Source organism: Molossus molossus, unplaced genomic scaffold (genome assembly GCF_014108415.1).
Source record: "Molossus molossus isolate mMolMol1 unplaced genomic scaffold, mMolMol1.p scaffold_m16_p_12, whole genome shotgun sequence".
Lineage (NCBI taxonomy): Eukaryota > Metazoa > Chordata > Mammalia > Chiroptera > Molossidae > Molossus > Molossus molossus.
In genome coordinates, this window is record NW_023425347.1 from 73,761,425 (window position 1) to 73,779,478 (window position 18,054).

Here is an 18,054-nt window from a genome sequence, read left to right on the forward strand (position 1 = left end):
CAGTAAACAAAATTAAGAATTTGGTAAATTGATAAAATTCCCTTGTCTCCCTAATAGCCTAAACTCTTTCAATCCTTCCTGTACATAGCAAGCAGAGTGTTCTATCTCAATCACAATCTAATCTTATCACTCCCTCTGCTTAAAATCCTCAGTGGTTCACATTACCTTTTTTTTTTAAATACTCACCCAAGGGTATGTTTGGTTTTTTTTTTTTATTGATTTTAGAGACTGAGGAAGGGGGAGAGAGAAACATCAATGTGAGAGAGAAACATCGATTGGTTGCTCCCATATGCGTTCTGACTGGGGATCGAACCCACAACCTAGGTATGTGCTTGACTGGGAATTAAACCTGAGACCCTTTAGTCTGAGGGCTAACACTGTACTGCTGAGCCAAACCGGCCAGGGTGAGGAAGGCTTTCTTGAGCTCTCTAGATGAGATTAGATGTCCTTGCTACATGCTATCACATTATCTATCCTAAACTTCCCTTAGCATAACACATATTTCATTGCAGTTTCAAAGTCTTATGTAGAAGAATATTCTTCAAGGTGAAACCGAGGGTCCTGATTTAACGTACGACTTCTGTTTAATACGCAGCCCCAGCACTCTAGTCAGTTTCTTCACAGCTGCCCTGTAAGCCTTAGCCCAACGGTTCTCAACCTGTGGGTCGCGACCCCTTTGGGGGTCGATCGGCCCTTTCACAGGGGTCACCTAAGACCATTGGAAAACACATATTTCCGATGGCAACTCATAACAGTAGCAAAATTACAGTTATGAAGTAGCAATGAAAATAATTTTATGGTCGGGGTCACCACAACATCAGGAACTGTATTAAAGGGTCGTGGCATTAGGAAGGTTGAGAACCACTGCCTTATCCCTTTTCCGTACCAGTCATTAACCCCGAGGCAGCCAGAAACAATGGCCTTCACTAAGGGTCACAAGGTATCTTCTGTTAAGCTGAAGATAATATCTTAACCTAAGTTAGGTTTCAGCTCCTGAGCCCTAAGGTGGAACTTCCTGACTACTTTTCCATGAAACCAGACAGAGGGACACCAGAGCTTTTCTCAAGAAATGCTGTATTACCCTTACTTTACCTTCCAACCAATCAGCTCCCAGCACGACCCCAAACCTCTAATGCATGGTGTCTTATAATTTGGTTCTATACAATCTGTAACCTACATGCCATCAGGGAGTTTGGGCTTTTGAGCTTTAGCTTCCCGTTCTCTGGGGTGGTGCCATTTATAATAAAATAGCCAATAGTTCTCCACTGCAACTTTCGGTTTTTAGTATTTTGCTCTGCTAGCGCCAGGTGGATGAACTCTTTCTGTTTGATAACAATAGCATTATTTATAAGAACGAAAATGTCTAAAAAACATTTTACATAAATAATGATAGATTTATGTAAAAGGATGCTATAACACTGTTTAAAAGAATACTATGAAATTATAAATCAATAACAGAAAGATAGCTGGAAAATCCCCAAATATTTAGAGATTAAACATAGTTCTAAAATTGCATTTGTCAAAAAAAAGAAGTCTCAAGAAATTAAAAAATAGTTTGAAGTACATGTATTTTACATGAAAATGAAATACAACTTATAAAATTTGTGAGAGGCAGCAAAAACTGCTTAGAAGAAATTTATAGCATTAAATGCAACTATTATAAAAGAAAATCAACAATCTAAGTTTCCACCTTAGGAAAACTAGAGAAAGAGACCAATATAAGCCTAAATAAGGCAGAATAAAAGAAACAATAAAAATTAGAGCAGAAATCCCATAAAACAGGAAAACAATAGAGGAAACCATGAAACTGTTACTGGAAAGGGGACCTGGCCCTGAGCGGGTCTGCCTAGGGCCAGCCAGGAGTGGTGGGTTCTTGACTCCATGCAGGAAAAACTGCACATGAGTCCAGGTGAATTTTAGAGGACATTTATTAAAGCTGGGGACAAGAGCCCTGACCGGTTTGGCTCAGCGGTTAGAGACTCAGCCTGCGGTCCAGAGAGACCCGGGTTCGGTGCCCGCTAAGGGCACGTACCTCGGTTGCAGTTTGTCCCCGGCCCTGGTTGGTCGTGCGGGTGGCAGCCACTCGATGTGTCCCTTCACGTTGATGTTTCTCTCTCTCTCTTCCTCTCTCTCCCTCCCGCTCTATCTGAATAAAAAATGGAAAAATGTCCTCGGGTGAGGATTAAAAAAAAAAAAAAAAAAGAAAGCAAGCTGGGGACAAGAAAGGGCTGGGGAAATAAACCTAGGCTGGTCTGCTTTGCTGACTAAGAAGTCAGAGAAAAGAGGGCCTTGGGGACAGGTTTAGGGGGTTTGAACTGCCGCCCATTGCTGCCCTGGTTGCAAGTTGGGGGGTCCCTTAGAGTTTAGGAGATGCATGCCTATGGGAGAAGAAGGGTGGGGGTGAGGGTGTGCTCCTGGGAAGAAGAGCTCATGTTGGGTCCTTTGTGGATTTTCTCTCTTTTTTGCAAGCTGGAATCTTAGGGAGGTCTCAGGAGAGGGTTTCAACAGAATATTCATCAGTTTTCTAGGTGTGCTCCTTCCGGGTCATGGTCCTCACTGACTGGTCAGTGTCAGGGAAGGGAGTTGGTCATTGCAGCTGGTCCTGGTTTTGCTGATTTTCTGTGCCTGGAGCTGAAATACAACTGAGGCCTAGATGTAATTTCTAGGGAGGTGACCTTCAGTATCTGCTATAAATTGCTCTGTCAGTTTGTTTAGTTATCTGTCTCAGTTTCCCTAATCCAGTTGTCCTGGTTTACTGGCTTGTCTCAAAATTAAAGCTGGTTCTTTAAAAAGATCAATAATATTGATAAACCTCTAACCAGGCTAACCAAGAAACAGAAGACATAAATTACTAAAATCAGAAGTAAAAGAGGGATCATCATTACTGTCAGGGAGAAAACATTTTCCTCTACTCTTCTGTGGTAGGCAGTTAGACAGACATGAGCAGAGCAAGGGTGATGGGCTAGGTATACAAGGTCACCAGGGCACAGAGCATTGGGTCCAAGCAATGGGAAAACAAGGACCTAGCCCCCAGAGTAACCTTTCCTCTCCTAGCATATTGATGGTCATGAGATTTAGACCCCCTGACCTTCCATACCATTGGTCATGCTGTTTGGACCCTCCCCTGACCTTTCCTCCCCTGGCATGTCACTAGTTATGAGGTAGACCTCCTTGGAGGAGGAACAAGGGGCCAAAAAGCAGCCTCATGTGACTCCTAGACAGGCTCTTGCATGACCACTCCCTTAAGCATTAACCTCTAGGGATAATATCCAGGCCTCAGATGTTTCAGCCCCAGGCCCAGAAAAGCAGCAAAACCAGACAAGTGATACATGGCTGACATCAGGACCAGCTGCACTGACTAATGATCCCCGGCCCTGGTGCCGACCCAGACACATTACCTTTCTCTCTCCTAAGGTCCAAGGACTCTTCTTTGGCCCCTGTCACTTGTTTCCTGAGCCCATTTCTTCTACAGCTCGCTTCTATCTCTGTGACTTTTTAAATAAACTGTCCATTATAGTTTGGGTCTTGGCTCCGAATTCTTTCTTAGCCAGAACTCAAGTACCTAAGTTGCTGAACCAAAGTCTGGTTTGATTCCACCTATATGGCACTTGGTGCCGTTTTGTCACCAACACTTCCAGGTTCTTCTGGCTGGTCTAATAATCAAATTGACATAAGACAGATTAGTAGGAGAAACACACATTAAAGTTTAATAACACATATATTTCCTGTATACATGGGAGAGATGCAGGAACACTGAATAACTTGCCAAGATGACAAAAGCCTTTACCTTTACCTTCAGCTAAAGACAGAAAAGAAGGTGAGGGTGGGGAATCAGTTATGGGAGGTTACCAGGAAAAGCACAGTACACAAGCATAATATTATCATGCAGACTTAAATCCACACCTGCTCCACTGATAACAATTTCTAGAGTTACCCTCCTCTTCTTGGTACAATGAATGAAACACCCTTACAAATGTAAATGTCCTTTTAGAAAGAGTAACTTCTACTTGGTTTTCAGAGGTTCTCCCTTGTCTTCTGTTTCTTAAAATTAACCAGCCTAAATAAAATCATCAATATTCCTAAAGAGGCATATTTAGAGGTGGTAAACTTTGCTCCCTTCCCTACTGATCTTCTGGACATTAAGAAAACAGTAAGAGAATATTATGAACAGCTCTATGCCCATAAATGTAATTAACTTGGAAGAAAGGGACTGATTCCTTGGAAGACACAATCTACTAAAATTTACACAGGAAAAATAGATAATCTGAATAGGACTATATCTATTAAGGAAATTGAATCAGTATTTAATCATCTTCTAAAACATAAAGCACGGGGCCCACATGGTTTCACTGGTGAATTCTACCAAACATCTAAGGAAAAAATTATACCAATTATCTATAATCTCCTCCAGAAAAATCGAAGAGGGGACACTTTCTAACTAATTCTAATAGGCAACATTCCACTAATACCAGAACCAGATTAGGATATTACCCAAAGGAAAACTGCAGACCATTATCTCCCATGAACATTCCAAACTCAATGCGGCCAGTGTTAGGCTCATCATGACCAGGCCTACCTTACCCTTCTAGCTTCATTTTCTTGCCACCCCCTTATTCCCATGTTTTGTTCTAGCCAAAATGAACATTTTTCACTTCAGTGAAGATGATGGTGATGATGACGACAACAGTAACAGTAACAACAACAATTATAACACCTTTTTAGTAGTCTCTGTAATCTGTCAACTTGACTAGGAACTCCATCCATGCATGTTTCTAGTTAGGGTGGGCTACAAGAGATATATTTGCGCAAGATTTGGAGGGCTGAACTGAAGCATTTTGTTGTTTACTTTTGGAAAGTTGAAATATGTACTTTTGTAGGTCATACATGTTGCCACTTATCTGCTGCTCACCTCAGGGTGAGGCACAGTGGGTGCAACCGCTCCACCTTCCCTTAGAGCCTCCTTCACCTTCTCCATTTCCTGTTTAGCTCCTGGATGCGGGGACACTCCTGTAGGATACCTACTTTAACAAGGTTGGAAGCACTGAGAACTGACATGGGCTCCAGCCCATCCTCATGTGCTCCTGAGTTCCAGCCTGTCATGGCTCTCTCACTTTATATCCATCTTCACTTCCTCACTGTTTGCCCTGCAGACTTCAAGCTCCCGCATAAGATGCAAAGACGACAGCTTTACAGACTCTGTAACCTGTTCCCACCACTGCATAAGATCAAGTCCCTGTAACACATCTCTTATTAAATATATTTTCCTTCTACTGGCTCTGAGGCAATATAGTAAGAAGCTAGGAAAATTACTTGGCAAGTGGAATGGGGAAACTGAGACAGCTGATTCAAAACGGCCTCATCTAGCACCCTGACTCACTTGCCTCTTTCTCCCTTGTGCGACCACTCCCTTAAACATTAAGCCCTCAGGACAACAAGGTTCTGATCAGCATAAAATAATACTAAGAACAAAGCCTCGGGTCTGTTGACCACAAAGACAGAATTTTGGTCAAACTAGAGATAACATCTAGACCACAGCTGTGTTTCAGCTCCAGGCCCAGAAAAGCAGCAAAACCAGATGAAGCGATGCCATGGCTGGCATCAGGACCAGATGCAATGACCAGTGATCCCCTAGAGTAGTGGTTCTCAACCTTCCTAATGCCACAATCCCTTAATACAGTTCCTCATGTTGGATGTGGGCGTATCTGCATGTGGGCAGACCCGCCTGGACACGGATAGAGGAGGGGTGTCTCGGTTCCTATGACCATTGGAAAAATGTTTTCCGATGGTCTTAGGAGACCCCTGTGAAAGGGTTATTTGAACCCCCCAAAGGGGTTGTGACCCACAGGTTGAGAACTGCTGCCCTAGAGGCTCATTTTGGGGAATCAGCATATTAAAGGACACACCTGGAGATCCTTCCCTGAGCTCTCCCCTAAAATTCCTGCCTTTAGAAAATAGATAAAAGCACTTAAGACAAAGGACCCAGTGCATTCTCTCTCTCTCTCTCTCTCTCTCTCTCTCTCTCTCTGGAGCACACCTGCACCCCACCCCCTTCTTTCTTCAGGCATGTGTCTTTGCTTTTTTTCCTCCTAAGCTCTAAAGTTTCCAAGAGACTTACAACCAGGGGAGCAGCTTGTCCTGGGCTAACATCCTGAACCTGTTTCCAAGGGCTCTTCTTTTGCCTCTGTGACTTGTTTCCTGAGTCCCTGCAGCATGGCTGGCTCACTTTGCCTCTGTGACTTTCCTCTGTGAGCTCTGCCCAGGCTCACTCCTACTGCTATAATCTGCCTCTTCTATCTTAAGCCCTTCCTTTGTTTTACTGTCCCCACCTTTAATAAACATACTCTCAGAATCATCTGGACTTGTGTTGTGAAATGTTTCCTGCATGAAGTCAAGAACAGAGGGCTGACATCACCGCTAACAGTTCTACTTCAATTGAACCCTGACTGATACGAGTGCTTACTATGTGCCAGACAATGATACAAGCCAACTGCTTACAACTCATTTAATCTGCATATTGATCCTATGAGGTAGGTATGGACAGGCACTGGGAGGATAAGACATTGCCCAAGGTTATGCAGCTACTAAGTGGCTAATAAGATGACCATGTTGTATTGTTAGGTGATAAATGCAAATTCCAAAGCAGTATATTTTAAATGATTCAAATTTTGTTAAGAATAATAAAATATATGCATATATAGAGTAAAAAAAACTAAGTAATACGTGTCCGAAGACTAGAATTCTGAAGAACTTGGGTTATTTTACATGGCTTTTTAATATTTGAAAATTTATAACAAACAGTTATAATTGCAATTTTACTAGCCAAAATTTATCTCAAGGAAATAATAAAAGATATTCACAAAAATTTGACTACAAGGATATATATCATGTGATTGTTTGCTATAGTAAGAAATTGGAAAAAAATGTAAATGTCCAACAATAAAGAACTAATTAAATAAGTTATGGTATATTATAATAATATTCTAGAAGCTTTAGTGGCAGGTAATCATGATATTTTAAGTGAAAAGAGTAAGTTAAATCTAAATATCTAATTTGGGATTGCTTTCATCCAGGTTACAAAACAATGTATACTTATAGTTCCCTTTTTGTGGAAAATAATGTTCCTACATATTTCATTTTCCTATACTTTAAATATTACTTCTACGTATGTATATCTTCTTAGCCAATCTTCACAAAAAAGGTATAGAACTGGTATTACTATTCCCACTTTAGAGATAAGAAACCAAGCTTCAGAAAAGTTAAATAGTCCTTTTTCTTATTCAGTTCTTTGATTACATCTTTTATTTCTTTAAAAACTTCACACAGGTGCCTTACAATTGATCCTTCTTAATCCCAATGGCTGAATCTGGTGTTTGTTGTTTCTGCTGACTGTCATTCATGGTAGCAAGTTTCCTTGTGTTAGTTGGTGATTTTTGATTGTCAGCATATATTTGATTGAACTTAATAGATGGGAATCCTTAATATCTAAACTGAGGTTGCTTTCCTCCAGAGATAATTTGGGGGCTGCCTACTGGGGGAATACTTTCGCTCCTTCAAGATTCCCAGCTAAATACTAGCGTCTGTCGCAAACTTCCTTGACTTTTCCTCTGAACACAGGGTTGATATTGTGATTTGCCCTTTGACTCAGGAGTTTACTATTCATCATGTTTGGTTTACCTCATGGTGTATCTGCCTTCTGGGCTTTCTATTGCTTTGTGAGCGATACTTTAAAAGGTACACTTACTGTACTTTATTCCGGAGGACAGCCTGCCACCCTGCCAGAAGCGACAGTGAGACAACTATTTTTCCCCTATTCTCACTGAGTGAATTCATTATTCATTTGTACATTTATTCATTCACTTACTCAAACATTCTTTCATTCACTAAATATTTACTGAGTACCTACTGAGTGTCAGCCCTGTGCTAAAGCTTTTAAATGGAGCTAAGAGTAAGTTTCTGAGCTTCCCAGTATATGTGGATGTCTGTATATCTTTTCAGTGGCTAAAACCATATTTTTCTTAAAATATATGTGAATCACTCTGAGTGCCATAAAAGTAAGAAGCCTCAGTTACTGGAGTTTAGGGCATCCAAGAAGACGATTTAAGTAAGATCCTAACAACAATCCCAATAATTTTAGAAAAAACTATGACACCTCTTATCTGGTAGCAGCTTGTTGATGATTAAAATGCCTGTAAAGTACTAGGAACTTCTTTGAAAAAAAATCAGCTTATAAATACAAAACACCAACTTCATTCTATTCTGCATTTTGTGCTAATAGTGTTAGAGTTAGAAAAGCAAATCCCAGATATCCTATTTCCTAGGCAATTCAGTCATTCATGAAAATTCACTGGTGTACCAAGTGTGTCCCAGAACAAGAAGAAATAATCCCTACCTTAAGAATCCCACACTCACCCTGGCTGGTATGGCTTGGTTGGCTGGGTGTCATCCTGTGCATAAAAAGTTGCTGGTTTGACTCTGGTCAGGGCACAAGCCCAGGTTATAAGCTCAAGCCCTGGTAGGAGACGTGCAGGAGGCAGCTGATCTATGTTTTGCTCTTATACATTGATGTTTCTCTCTTCCTCTAAAAATCAATAAAATTCTTAAAAGAAGAAGAAGCAGCAGCAGCAGCAGCAGCAGCAGCCCACACTCTAGTGTGAAAGGCAAAGAAAGAAAGAAAGAATGAGCATACAGTGTGGTAAGTGTGATGTACGAGAAGTGTGAGTTTACTTCAGAGGGACACACAGGAAACACACTGGTGAACTGACACCACTGGAAAACTCAGCCAAGGTTAGCCCACGAGAAACTGACGTCTGCTCCTCTTACCTCTTCTGTTGTTCTTCCTGATATTGCTGCTTTATTTTAGCTTCATTTTCTGTGGCTTCTTTTATCCTTTCCTCTAGTTGCTTCTTTCCCAAAATACAAGCATCTGTGAGACAGACTTTATGAGCATGTTCTAATTTCTGCTGCAGATCCAAAATCTTGAATGAAAAAGTTTACAAATAAAACTTTAGAGAAAAGTGTGACCTATTTTCCAATTAGGGAAATACAATATAAATAGCAAACACAGTAGTGCTGGCACACAAATCTGATCTAAAGTAAAGAGTGGCTAGATTTATTTTCATTTTAAAATAAATTTAGTTTCTGTAATATGTAATATATTCACAAAGCTGTGTGTAAACAAAGCTATATGGTGAAAAGTCTCCTTCCCACCCCTAACCTGTCTTCCTCCACCAAATAGATGATCACTGATATTAGTTTCTTGTATATCCTTCCAGAGATTTATTTATGCACATATAAACAAATATTATTATATAGTTCTCCTTCCCATACACATTTTTTACACAAATGATGGCATGTTATACTTACGTACCTTGCTTTTTTAAATAAAAATACACTCAGTGATTTTTCTATATTATAAGTATATATATAAGAGTCTTCTCTTTTATAGTCATATACCATTCCACTGTAAGAATATACCATAATTTATTTAACTAGCCTCCTACTGATAGACATTTAGGTTAATTCCAATCTTTTGCTGTAATGAACAATGCCTCTACAATAACTTACGAAGTGTGGATTTGCCAGGGCAAAGGTTATTATTTGTTTGTTTGACAGATAAGGGCAAACTGTCTCCATAGGTATGAGAGCCACCTTACATGTCTAATAGCCATGTGTGAGTGTCTGGTTTCTCCACAGTGTGGCTGCATTCAGGAATAGTATCTCAAAACAAAGTCAAAGTCTCTTACAAATCAAGCGCCAATTAGCATACTACCTAACACCAGTAATACCCTGGTAACACTAAAAATAAGGTTTATGAATGTGAAAGATATATACTTTTATTTTAGAATTTACATGTTAGATTAAAATGAAAATTATTTTGTTAGATGAATATTCTTTTAAACTTGTTTATTTATTTTTAAAATGTTTTTATTGATTTTTTTTTTTTGTACAGATAGAATGGGAGGGAGAGAGAGGAAGGGAGAGAGAGAGAGAAACATCGACGTGAAGGGACACATCGAGTGGCTGCCACCCGCACGACCAACCAGGGCCGGGGACAACCTGCAACCGAAGTACGTGCCCTTAGCGGGAACCGAACCCGAGTCTCTCTGGACCGCAGGCCGACGCTCTAACCGCTGAGCCAAACTGGCCAGGGCTTTATTGAGTTTTTATAGAGAGGAAGAGAGAGAAAGATAGAAACCTCTATCAGCTGCCTCCTGCACGCCCCCTACTGGGTATCGAGCCTGCAACCTGGGCATGGGCCCTGGCCTGCAATCAAACTGGGACCTCTCAGTCCATGGGATGACACTCAATCCACTGAGCCAGACTGGCCAGGCATAAACTTGTTTACTTATCTTTTATAAGCCTTTCTGTCACCTAAATTTGTGACTGGTACATAGTAAGTGTTCAAGAAATATTTGTTGAATGACTAGATGTCAGTAGAACAGCTGTTCTCCCTCTACTGCCTTCCTGACCCACCAATGAGTCCCTCACAATGGTTTGATGCAACATTCTGCGCGAACACTCAGTGAATGCCAGTGGATGGCAGTCCTTTTCTAAGAGAAGGGCTTTCTGCATCAGCCCTAAGCCTGGGCACGTAGGACCTTGCAAAATCATACACTGTAGGACAGGTGAAGATGCAGAACAATTCAGGGCAATGGAAGAGGTCAGGTCAAGTTCCTTTGAGCTGCCCCATTAGTTCTGTGCTTAGGGAAATGCTACTTAAAGATATTGTCTCTTTCTTTTTAATTTTTTTCTTTTTTTCTTTATTGATTTTAGAGAGAGAAGAAGGGGGGGAGAGAGAGAGAGAGATAGAAACATAGACGAGAGAGAACATCAACTGGCCACCTTCTGCATGCCCCCCACTGGGGATAAGGCCTACAACCTGGGCATGTGCCCTGACTGGGAATCAAACCGGTGACTTCTTGGTGCATGGGTCAATGTTCAACCACAGAGCTACACTGGTTGGGCTGTTATTTACTTCTTGATGTTAGTTTTATATTTATATAGCTAGATTAAATGACTTATTTTTGATATAAAATTTGGCTCAGACAAACCTACAAACCAATACAGCCAACCATTACATCCTACTGCCACCTGGTGCTGGCAATCTAAAATGCAGGGCAATATTTCGAAAGGGCTCATTTCACAACACAAATCCGAAAATTACAAAATAAAAACCATGTAAATACCAATCCAATGAGGGGAGAATAAATCTCTTAAAATTTGAATGTATAAAACAAAAGTCATTTGGTCTCAGTTCTTTAAATGATCACTTTCATGAAATACCTTTATAAATTCACACAGTTTTAAAAAATACACAAGATTTACTAGAATCGTAGAAGCAGGTGAAGTCCAAGGGAAGAAAGCATGGGAGGGTAAAGAAAAACCCTGGAATTCTGACAAGCTTGCACCATATCTATTTCTTAAAATCCTTAAGGAAACAGGATTCTGGTGGTGGTATCCAGCGCATGTTACTTATTAAGCATGAGGATAATTACCTTTTCCTCTGCATCAGCAACTTTAGATTTCTCCTGAGCCAGCTTTTCTTGCAGGCTGTTCTGTGATTTAATGATCTGAGCCTGTGTAAGTACTTCCAGCTCCAGTTCCTTGATTTTCTGCTGACATTGCTTCCACTCTGCTGGGGGTGAAGAGTACAACTTCACACTGTCTAATAACTTCTGCTGGGCCTGCTTTAGTTCAATTTTGATCTAGAAGTGGAGCATAAATAACAGTGATGGAAATAAGCATGGAGCGAGTGTGCATGTGAGCCAGAATAAGCAGCTTCCAAAGGAATGCAGTCCCCCAGGAACGAACAAACACCAATGTCATGTGGCTGCCTACCTCTCTGGAGCTGATGTGTGTTAGCAAGGTTCGCCAAGGTCTATCTTGCCAGATGGCAGCGGGACAAAGGGATTTTCCTAAGAGTTTCAATACATGCATGGTCTAAATATTTTTCATCCTTTTTTCTATCACTCCAAGCTGGCTTTCCTTGCCACTACTCCATGAAGCTGCTTTTGCCAAGGGCACTATTGCCAAAGTAAGCCCGATGGACAGTGGAGCAGTGGCATTCACTCTCTCCCTCTCAGAAAGTTCTCCTCTCTTGGAGTCCGTGATACCAAATTCCTCTGGTTTCCACTTACCTCTCTTCTGTTCATTCTTGGTCTCTTTTGCACTGTTCTAAATGTTATTGGATTAAACTGGACCTTGAGGGTGGACCATTCTCTCTCCTGATTCATGCTTATGATTTAAAACACCACCTTTGCCCTGGCCGGTTTGGCTCAGTGGTTGGAGCGTCGGCCTGTGGTCCAGAGAGACCCGGGTTCGGTTCCGGTTAGGGGCACATACCTCAGTTGCAGTTTGTCCCCGGCCCTGGTTGGGTGGTGCGGGTGGCAGCCACTCGATGTGTCCCTTTCACATCGATGTTTCTCTCTCTCTTCCTCTCTCCCCCTCCCACTCTACCTGAAGAAAGAATAGAAAAATGTCCTCAGGTGAGGATAAAATAAATAAATAAATAAATAAATAAATAAATAAATAAATAAATAAATAAATAAATAAAAATAAAACACCACCTTTATGTCAAGTAATTGTCAAAGTGAAACTCTTTGATCTGCCCATATCTCCAAAATTGTTTTTCTCTCAGTCTTCCTGATTACAGTAAATGATGCCACCCTCTATCCTTCTATTCAGGCCAATAACCTGAGTTTCCTTTCCCATCATGAGCCACTTCAACGCCAGCTGTCACTCTGCTTCCACTGCAGCTCTTGCATCAATCCAGTTGTGTCGTCTGTGTTACCACCCTCCTCTGGATCAGCATCACCTCTAGCCCTGGCCGTAGCAATAGTCTCAACACTGGTCCTGTCATTTCCATTTTGACTCCCTTTGAATCTGTCCTCTGCACAGCAGCTAAAATGTTCTTTTTTTTAATCCTCACCGGAGGACATTTTTCCATTTTTTGTTCAGGTAGAGTGGGAGGGAGAGAGAGGAACAGAGAGAGAAACATGGACGTGAAAGGGATACATTGAGTGGCTGCCACCCGAACGACCCAACCAGAGCCGGGAACAAACTGCAACCGACGTACATGCCCTTGGCGGGAACTGAACCCGGGTCTCTCAGGACCACAGGCTGATGCTCTAACTGCTGAGCCAAACCGGCCAGGGCTAAAATGTTCTTTTTAAAACATAAGTTGAGCCCTGGCCGGTTTGGCTCAGCGGTTGGAGCGTTGGCCTATGGTCCAGAGAGACCTGGGTTTGGTTCCCTCTGGCGGCGCGTGCCTCAGTTGCAGCTTGTCCCCGGCCCTGGTTGGTTGTGAGGTTGACGGCCACTCAATGTGTCCCTTTCACGTCGATGTTTCTCTTTCTTCCTCTCTCTCCCTCCCACTCTAGCTGAACAAAAAATAGAAAAAAGTGTCCTCGGGTGAGGATTAAAAAACAAAACAAAAAAAAACAACATAAGTTGATGTCCCGGCTGGTTTGGCTCAGCAGTTAGAATGTCGGCCCACAGACCAAAGAGTTGCGGGTTTGATTCCGGTCAAAGGCACAAACCTCGGCTGTGGGTTTGGCCCCCAGCCCTGGTCGGGGTCATGTAGGAGGCAACCAGTCCATGTGTCTCTCTCACATCAATGTTTTCTATTGTTTTTGCTTTTTAATCCTCACCCAAAGATATTTTTCTATTTCTCTTCAGATAGAGTGGGAGGGAGGGGGAGAGAGAGAGAGAGACATCGACATGAGAGGGTTACATCGACTAGCTGCCTCCCGCACAACCCCGACCAGGGCCGGGGATGAACCACAACTGAGGTACATGCCCTTGACCGGAATCAAACCCGTGACTCATTGGTCTGTAGGGTGACGCTCTAACCGCTGAGCAAACCGGCCAGGGCACATCGATGTTTCTCTCTCTCTTTCTCTCTCTCTCTATCTGAAGATAAATGGAAAAAAATATCATTGGGTGAGGATTTAAAAACAAAGAAAAACATAAGTTGAACTACTTGACTCCCCTCCTTAAATATTTTAGTGGCTTCGCATCACTCCGGGAACAAATCCCAGCATCTTGCCTGGCCTTGTATGATCCAGCCCCCACAGCCCTCTTTAGAATCATCTTGTCATTCCCCCTTCTTCCACTGATCTTCTGTCATGCTGGTTTCTGTTTGGAGTTTCCAACACACCAGACTCGACTCTCTCCTCTGCTGGGAATGCTGTCCCTTTGCTCTCTCCTAATGGTATGCTTGGTTCCTGTCTATTCTTAAGGTCTTAGCGTACACGTCACTTTTTAAGAGAAAACTTCCATGATCATTTAATCTGAAGAGGTTTCCTTACTTACTTCTTACTTATTATACCATATTTATTTCCTTCATAGAACTTACCACAATCTATAATTAAACACGTATTTATCTACTTGTTTACATCCCTCTTCCTCACTCTAAATTCCCAGCTGGGACCATGTGTTTTATCCACTTCTCAGTATCCAAGGCCTATCAAAAGTGCCTAAAGTAGATGATGAATCAATATTTGCTGAACAAATAAGTGAATGAATGACATTCTAAGGAATAGTAGAACCTGGTAAATGGACAAACTAGATAGGACTCACAGACAGAAATGCTGAGCTAGAACTTACTTTATCTTATGTAAAACAATTTCCTGGGCTCAAAATTAATAGGGAGCATAACTACAATTTCCTCCATTTATGACTTTTCTGTGTATTAGCCATTTGGATCTTATCAAATGAATTAAAAGTTACTAATGTTCAACCTCTCTGAGCATCAGTTTCTTCATCTGTAATATAGGGATAACTACTTAACTCATAGGACAAAGCAATGAAAACATCAAGAACAGAAACAGCCCTGGCAGGTTTGGCTCAGCGGTTAGAGCGTCGGCCTGCGGTCCAGAGAGACCCAGGTTCGGTTCCCTCTAAGGGCACGTACCTCAGTTGCAGTTTGTTCCCAGCCCTGGTTGGTCATGCAGGTGGCAACCACTTGATGTGTCCCTTTCACGTCAATGTTTCTCTCTCTCTCTCTCTCTCTGTTCCTCTCTCTCCCTCCCACTCTACCTGAACAAAAAATGGAAAAATATCCTCGGGTAAGGATAAAAAAAAAAAAGAACAGAAACAGCTACATGGGTTATACTATTATAAGTTAACTGCTGTTCCTCAAGAATCACTTATAGAATATCTACTGTATTTGAAGTATAGAACTGAGGCAGATACTACTATAACTATTGTATATTGGTTAGGCGTTCATATCTACGGAGTAGCTGAGATTGGTACTTTACCCCATTTTAGATAAAAAAACTGAGTCTCAAATATAGTTGGCAAATGATAGAACCACCATCTGAATACAGATTTCTGATTCTAGTCCAGTATTCAACACGAAACTGCCTCAAAATTGTGAAAGCCTGTATTTTTTAATTTATCAACAGAGCTAAAAGTTAGTTCTTGAAAGGTCTAATAAAATGGGTAAACTAGTGAGAGTGATTAAGTGAAAAGCAACAAAGGACAGGTAACTAGTATCATGAAATTAAAAAGGTCCATTACTATATTTAAACATTTCATGAATAAGTTTATATAAAAATATATTTTTAATTAAAAAAGTTTGTTTTTTCTTTATTGATTTTGAGAGAGAGCAGAAGGGAGAGGGAGAGAGAGAAACATCGATGAGAGAGAACATAGGTTGGCCACCTCCTGCATGGCCCCCACTGGGGATCGGGCCCACAATCTGGGCATGTGCCCTGACCAGGAATTGAACTGGGACTTCTCAGTCTATGGCACAATGCTCAATCCACTGAGCTACACCGGTCAGGTAAAATTTTTTTTAAAATTTAATGAAAAGAAAAAATTTCTAAAAAAGTAAGATATACCAAAGTTAATATAAGAAGAAATTTAAAATGTGAGTTTTCATAACTAATAAGGAACTGAATTAGCAATAAAAAAATCTTTCCAAAAGAAACCTTAGGATTCAGAAATGAGTTGTAATTGTTTAAGAACTAATGAAGTTTTATACACTCTTTCAGAGAACAGAAAAACGGGTATATTACCCATTCTATGTTAAGAGGCTATGATAACCTTGAGAGCAAAATTTGACATGTACATTATAAGAAAGGAAAATGACAAGCTGTCTTATTTATGAACTATCTCAAAAAAATATTAGCAAGCCAGAATCAGCAATGTAGGAAAAGGATAATAACTTATGATGAAGTTGGTTTATCCCAACAATGCAAGGTTGGGTTAACATTAAATCAGTCAATATAATTCACTATATTAGAATTTAAAAAATTTAAATCTTATCTCAAAAAATGCAGAAAAAGAATTTGATAAAATTCAACATTTACTTATTATAAAACGTTGAACTAACACTACAAAAAAATTTCCTTAATTTGATCAAGAATGTCCATTTAAAGGCCCTACAAATAAACATACTAAATGTTGAAAACTGAGAGATTTTCCTTTGAGAGTGGGAATGAAGTAAAGGATACCCATTATCACTGGTTCTATTCTGCACCATACTGGCCACTGGAGAGAACAAAGAAAAAAGAATGAAAGGTGTAATTTTTGGAAGGGAAGAATTTATATTTGTTCTCAGATGATATGATTGCATGCATAGAAGATCCAAAACAATATAAACACAAATTGTAAGAATTAATTTAAAAGTATGGAAAGGTTTTTTTTTTTATCCTCACTTGAGGACATTTTTGCATTTATCTTCAGATAGTGCAGGAGGGAGAGAGGAGGGAAGAGAGAGAGAAAAACATCAATGTGAGAGAGACACACTGAGTGGCTGCTACCCATATGACCCCAACCGGGGCCAGGGACAAACTGTAACTGAGTTATGCGCCCCCAGTGGGAATCAAACCCGGGATTCTCTGGTCCGCATGCGGAGGCTCTAACTGCTGAGCCAAACTGACCAGGGCTGGAAAAGTTTTTATTACAAATTGTGTTTTTATATATTACCAATAGTTAGAAAATGAAATTTAAGAAAAGTTACCATTTACAATAATATGAAAAATATCAGCACCTAGGAATGTGTCTAACAAAAGATGTATAAGACCTCCACAAAGAAAATTATAATGTTGAGAGAAATTAAAGGCCTAAGTATAGTATATACACATATTTTATAAATGCGAGGATTCGATATTATAAAGATTTAAATTATGTCAAATTTATCTATAGATTCAGTGTAATTCCAACTAAAATCCCAAATGGTTGTGTGTGAGTGCATGTGGGTATATGTTTTAATTTGACAAACTGATAATAAAATTTATATAGAACTTCAAATGGCCAAGAATAGCCAACACATCCTAGAACAAGAAGAACAAGGTGAAAGGATTTTCTCTATCAAACCTAAGATTTATAAAAAGCTAAAGTAATTAAGACAGCATGTTATTTTCAGAAGAACAGACAAATAGAACAATGAAAGAGAATAGAGTTCAGAAACATACCAATATTTTTATGACCCAGGTAACAACATAGTAGTGTAGGAAGGTATCTTTATAACTTTGAGATAGACAAAGATTTTTTTATTTTATTTTATTTTATTGGTACGTGCCCTTAGCGGGAACCGAACCCGGGACTCTCTGGTCCGCAGGCCAATACTCCAACCACTGAGCCAAACCGGCCAGGGTGACAACGATATTTTTTAACAAAGATTTCTTAAAAAAAAAAAAAAGATTTCTTAAATCAGATCCCAAAATGGCCAATTATAGGATTAAACACAGATTAAAATTACAAGCTTTGATTCCTCAAAAGATACCATATTTAAAGAATGAAAATATAAGTCACAAAAATGTTTGTCATGCATACCTGATCAACTATTCATATATAAAGATTTCCTATCAATTAATGGAAAAATTAAAAGGACAGAAGCCCAAAGGAAAAGTGAACAAAATCTTGAATAGGCATTTCACAAAATAGTAACTCAAATGCCAAATAAATATATAGAAAACTGCTCAACCTCATTTGTAAACAGGGAAATGCACATTCAAACTGCAAGGAGCTATCACTATACACATAAACCAAATTAGCAAAATTTTAAATTCTGACAGTACCAAGAGTGGGTGAGGCTATAGAGCA

The 18,054-nt window shown here is 40.2% G+C and overlaps 1 protein-coding gene across 1 annotated transcript in view; it reads right to left on the reverse strand.

Annotated features, from left to right (window-relative positions):
- CCDC30 (coiled-coil domain containing 30) overlaps positions 1 to 18,054 on the reverse strand; it is a 101,666-nt gene that overhangs the window by 18,213 nt on the left and 65,399 nt on the right. The window contains exons 10-11 of the mRNA XM_036256208.1: positions 11,496 to 11,705; positions 8,821 to 8,975 (exon numbers count right to left, since the gene is read on the reverse strand). Of these exons, the coding sequence (XP_036112101.1) occupies positions 8,821 to 8,975; positions 11,496 to 11,705 (365 nt within the window). The remainder of the gene's footprint in view (positions 1 to 8,820; positions 8,976 to 11,495; positions 11,706 to 18,054) is intronic.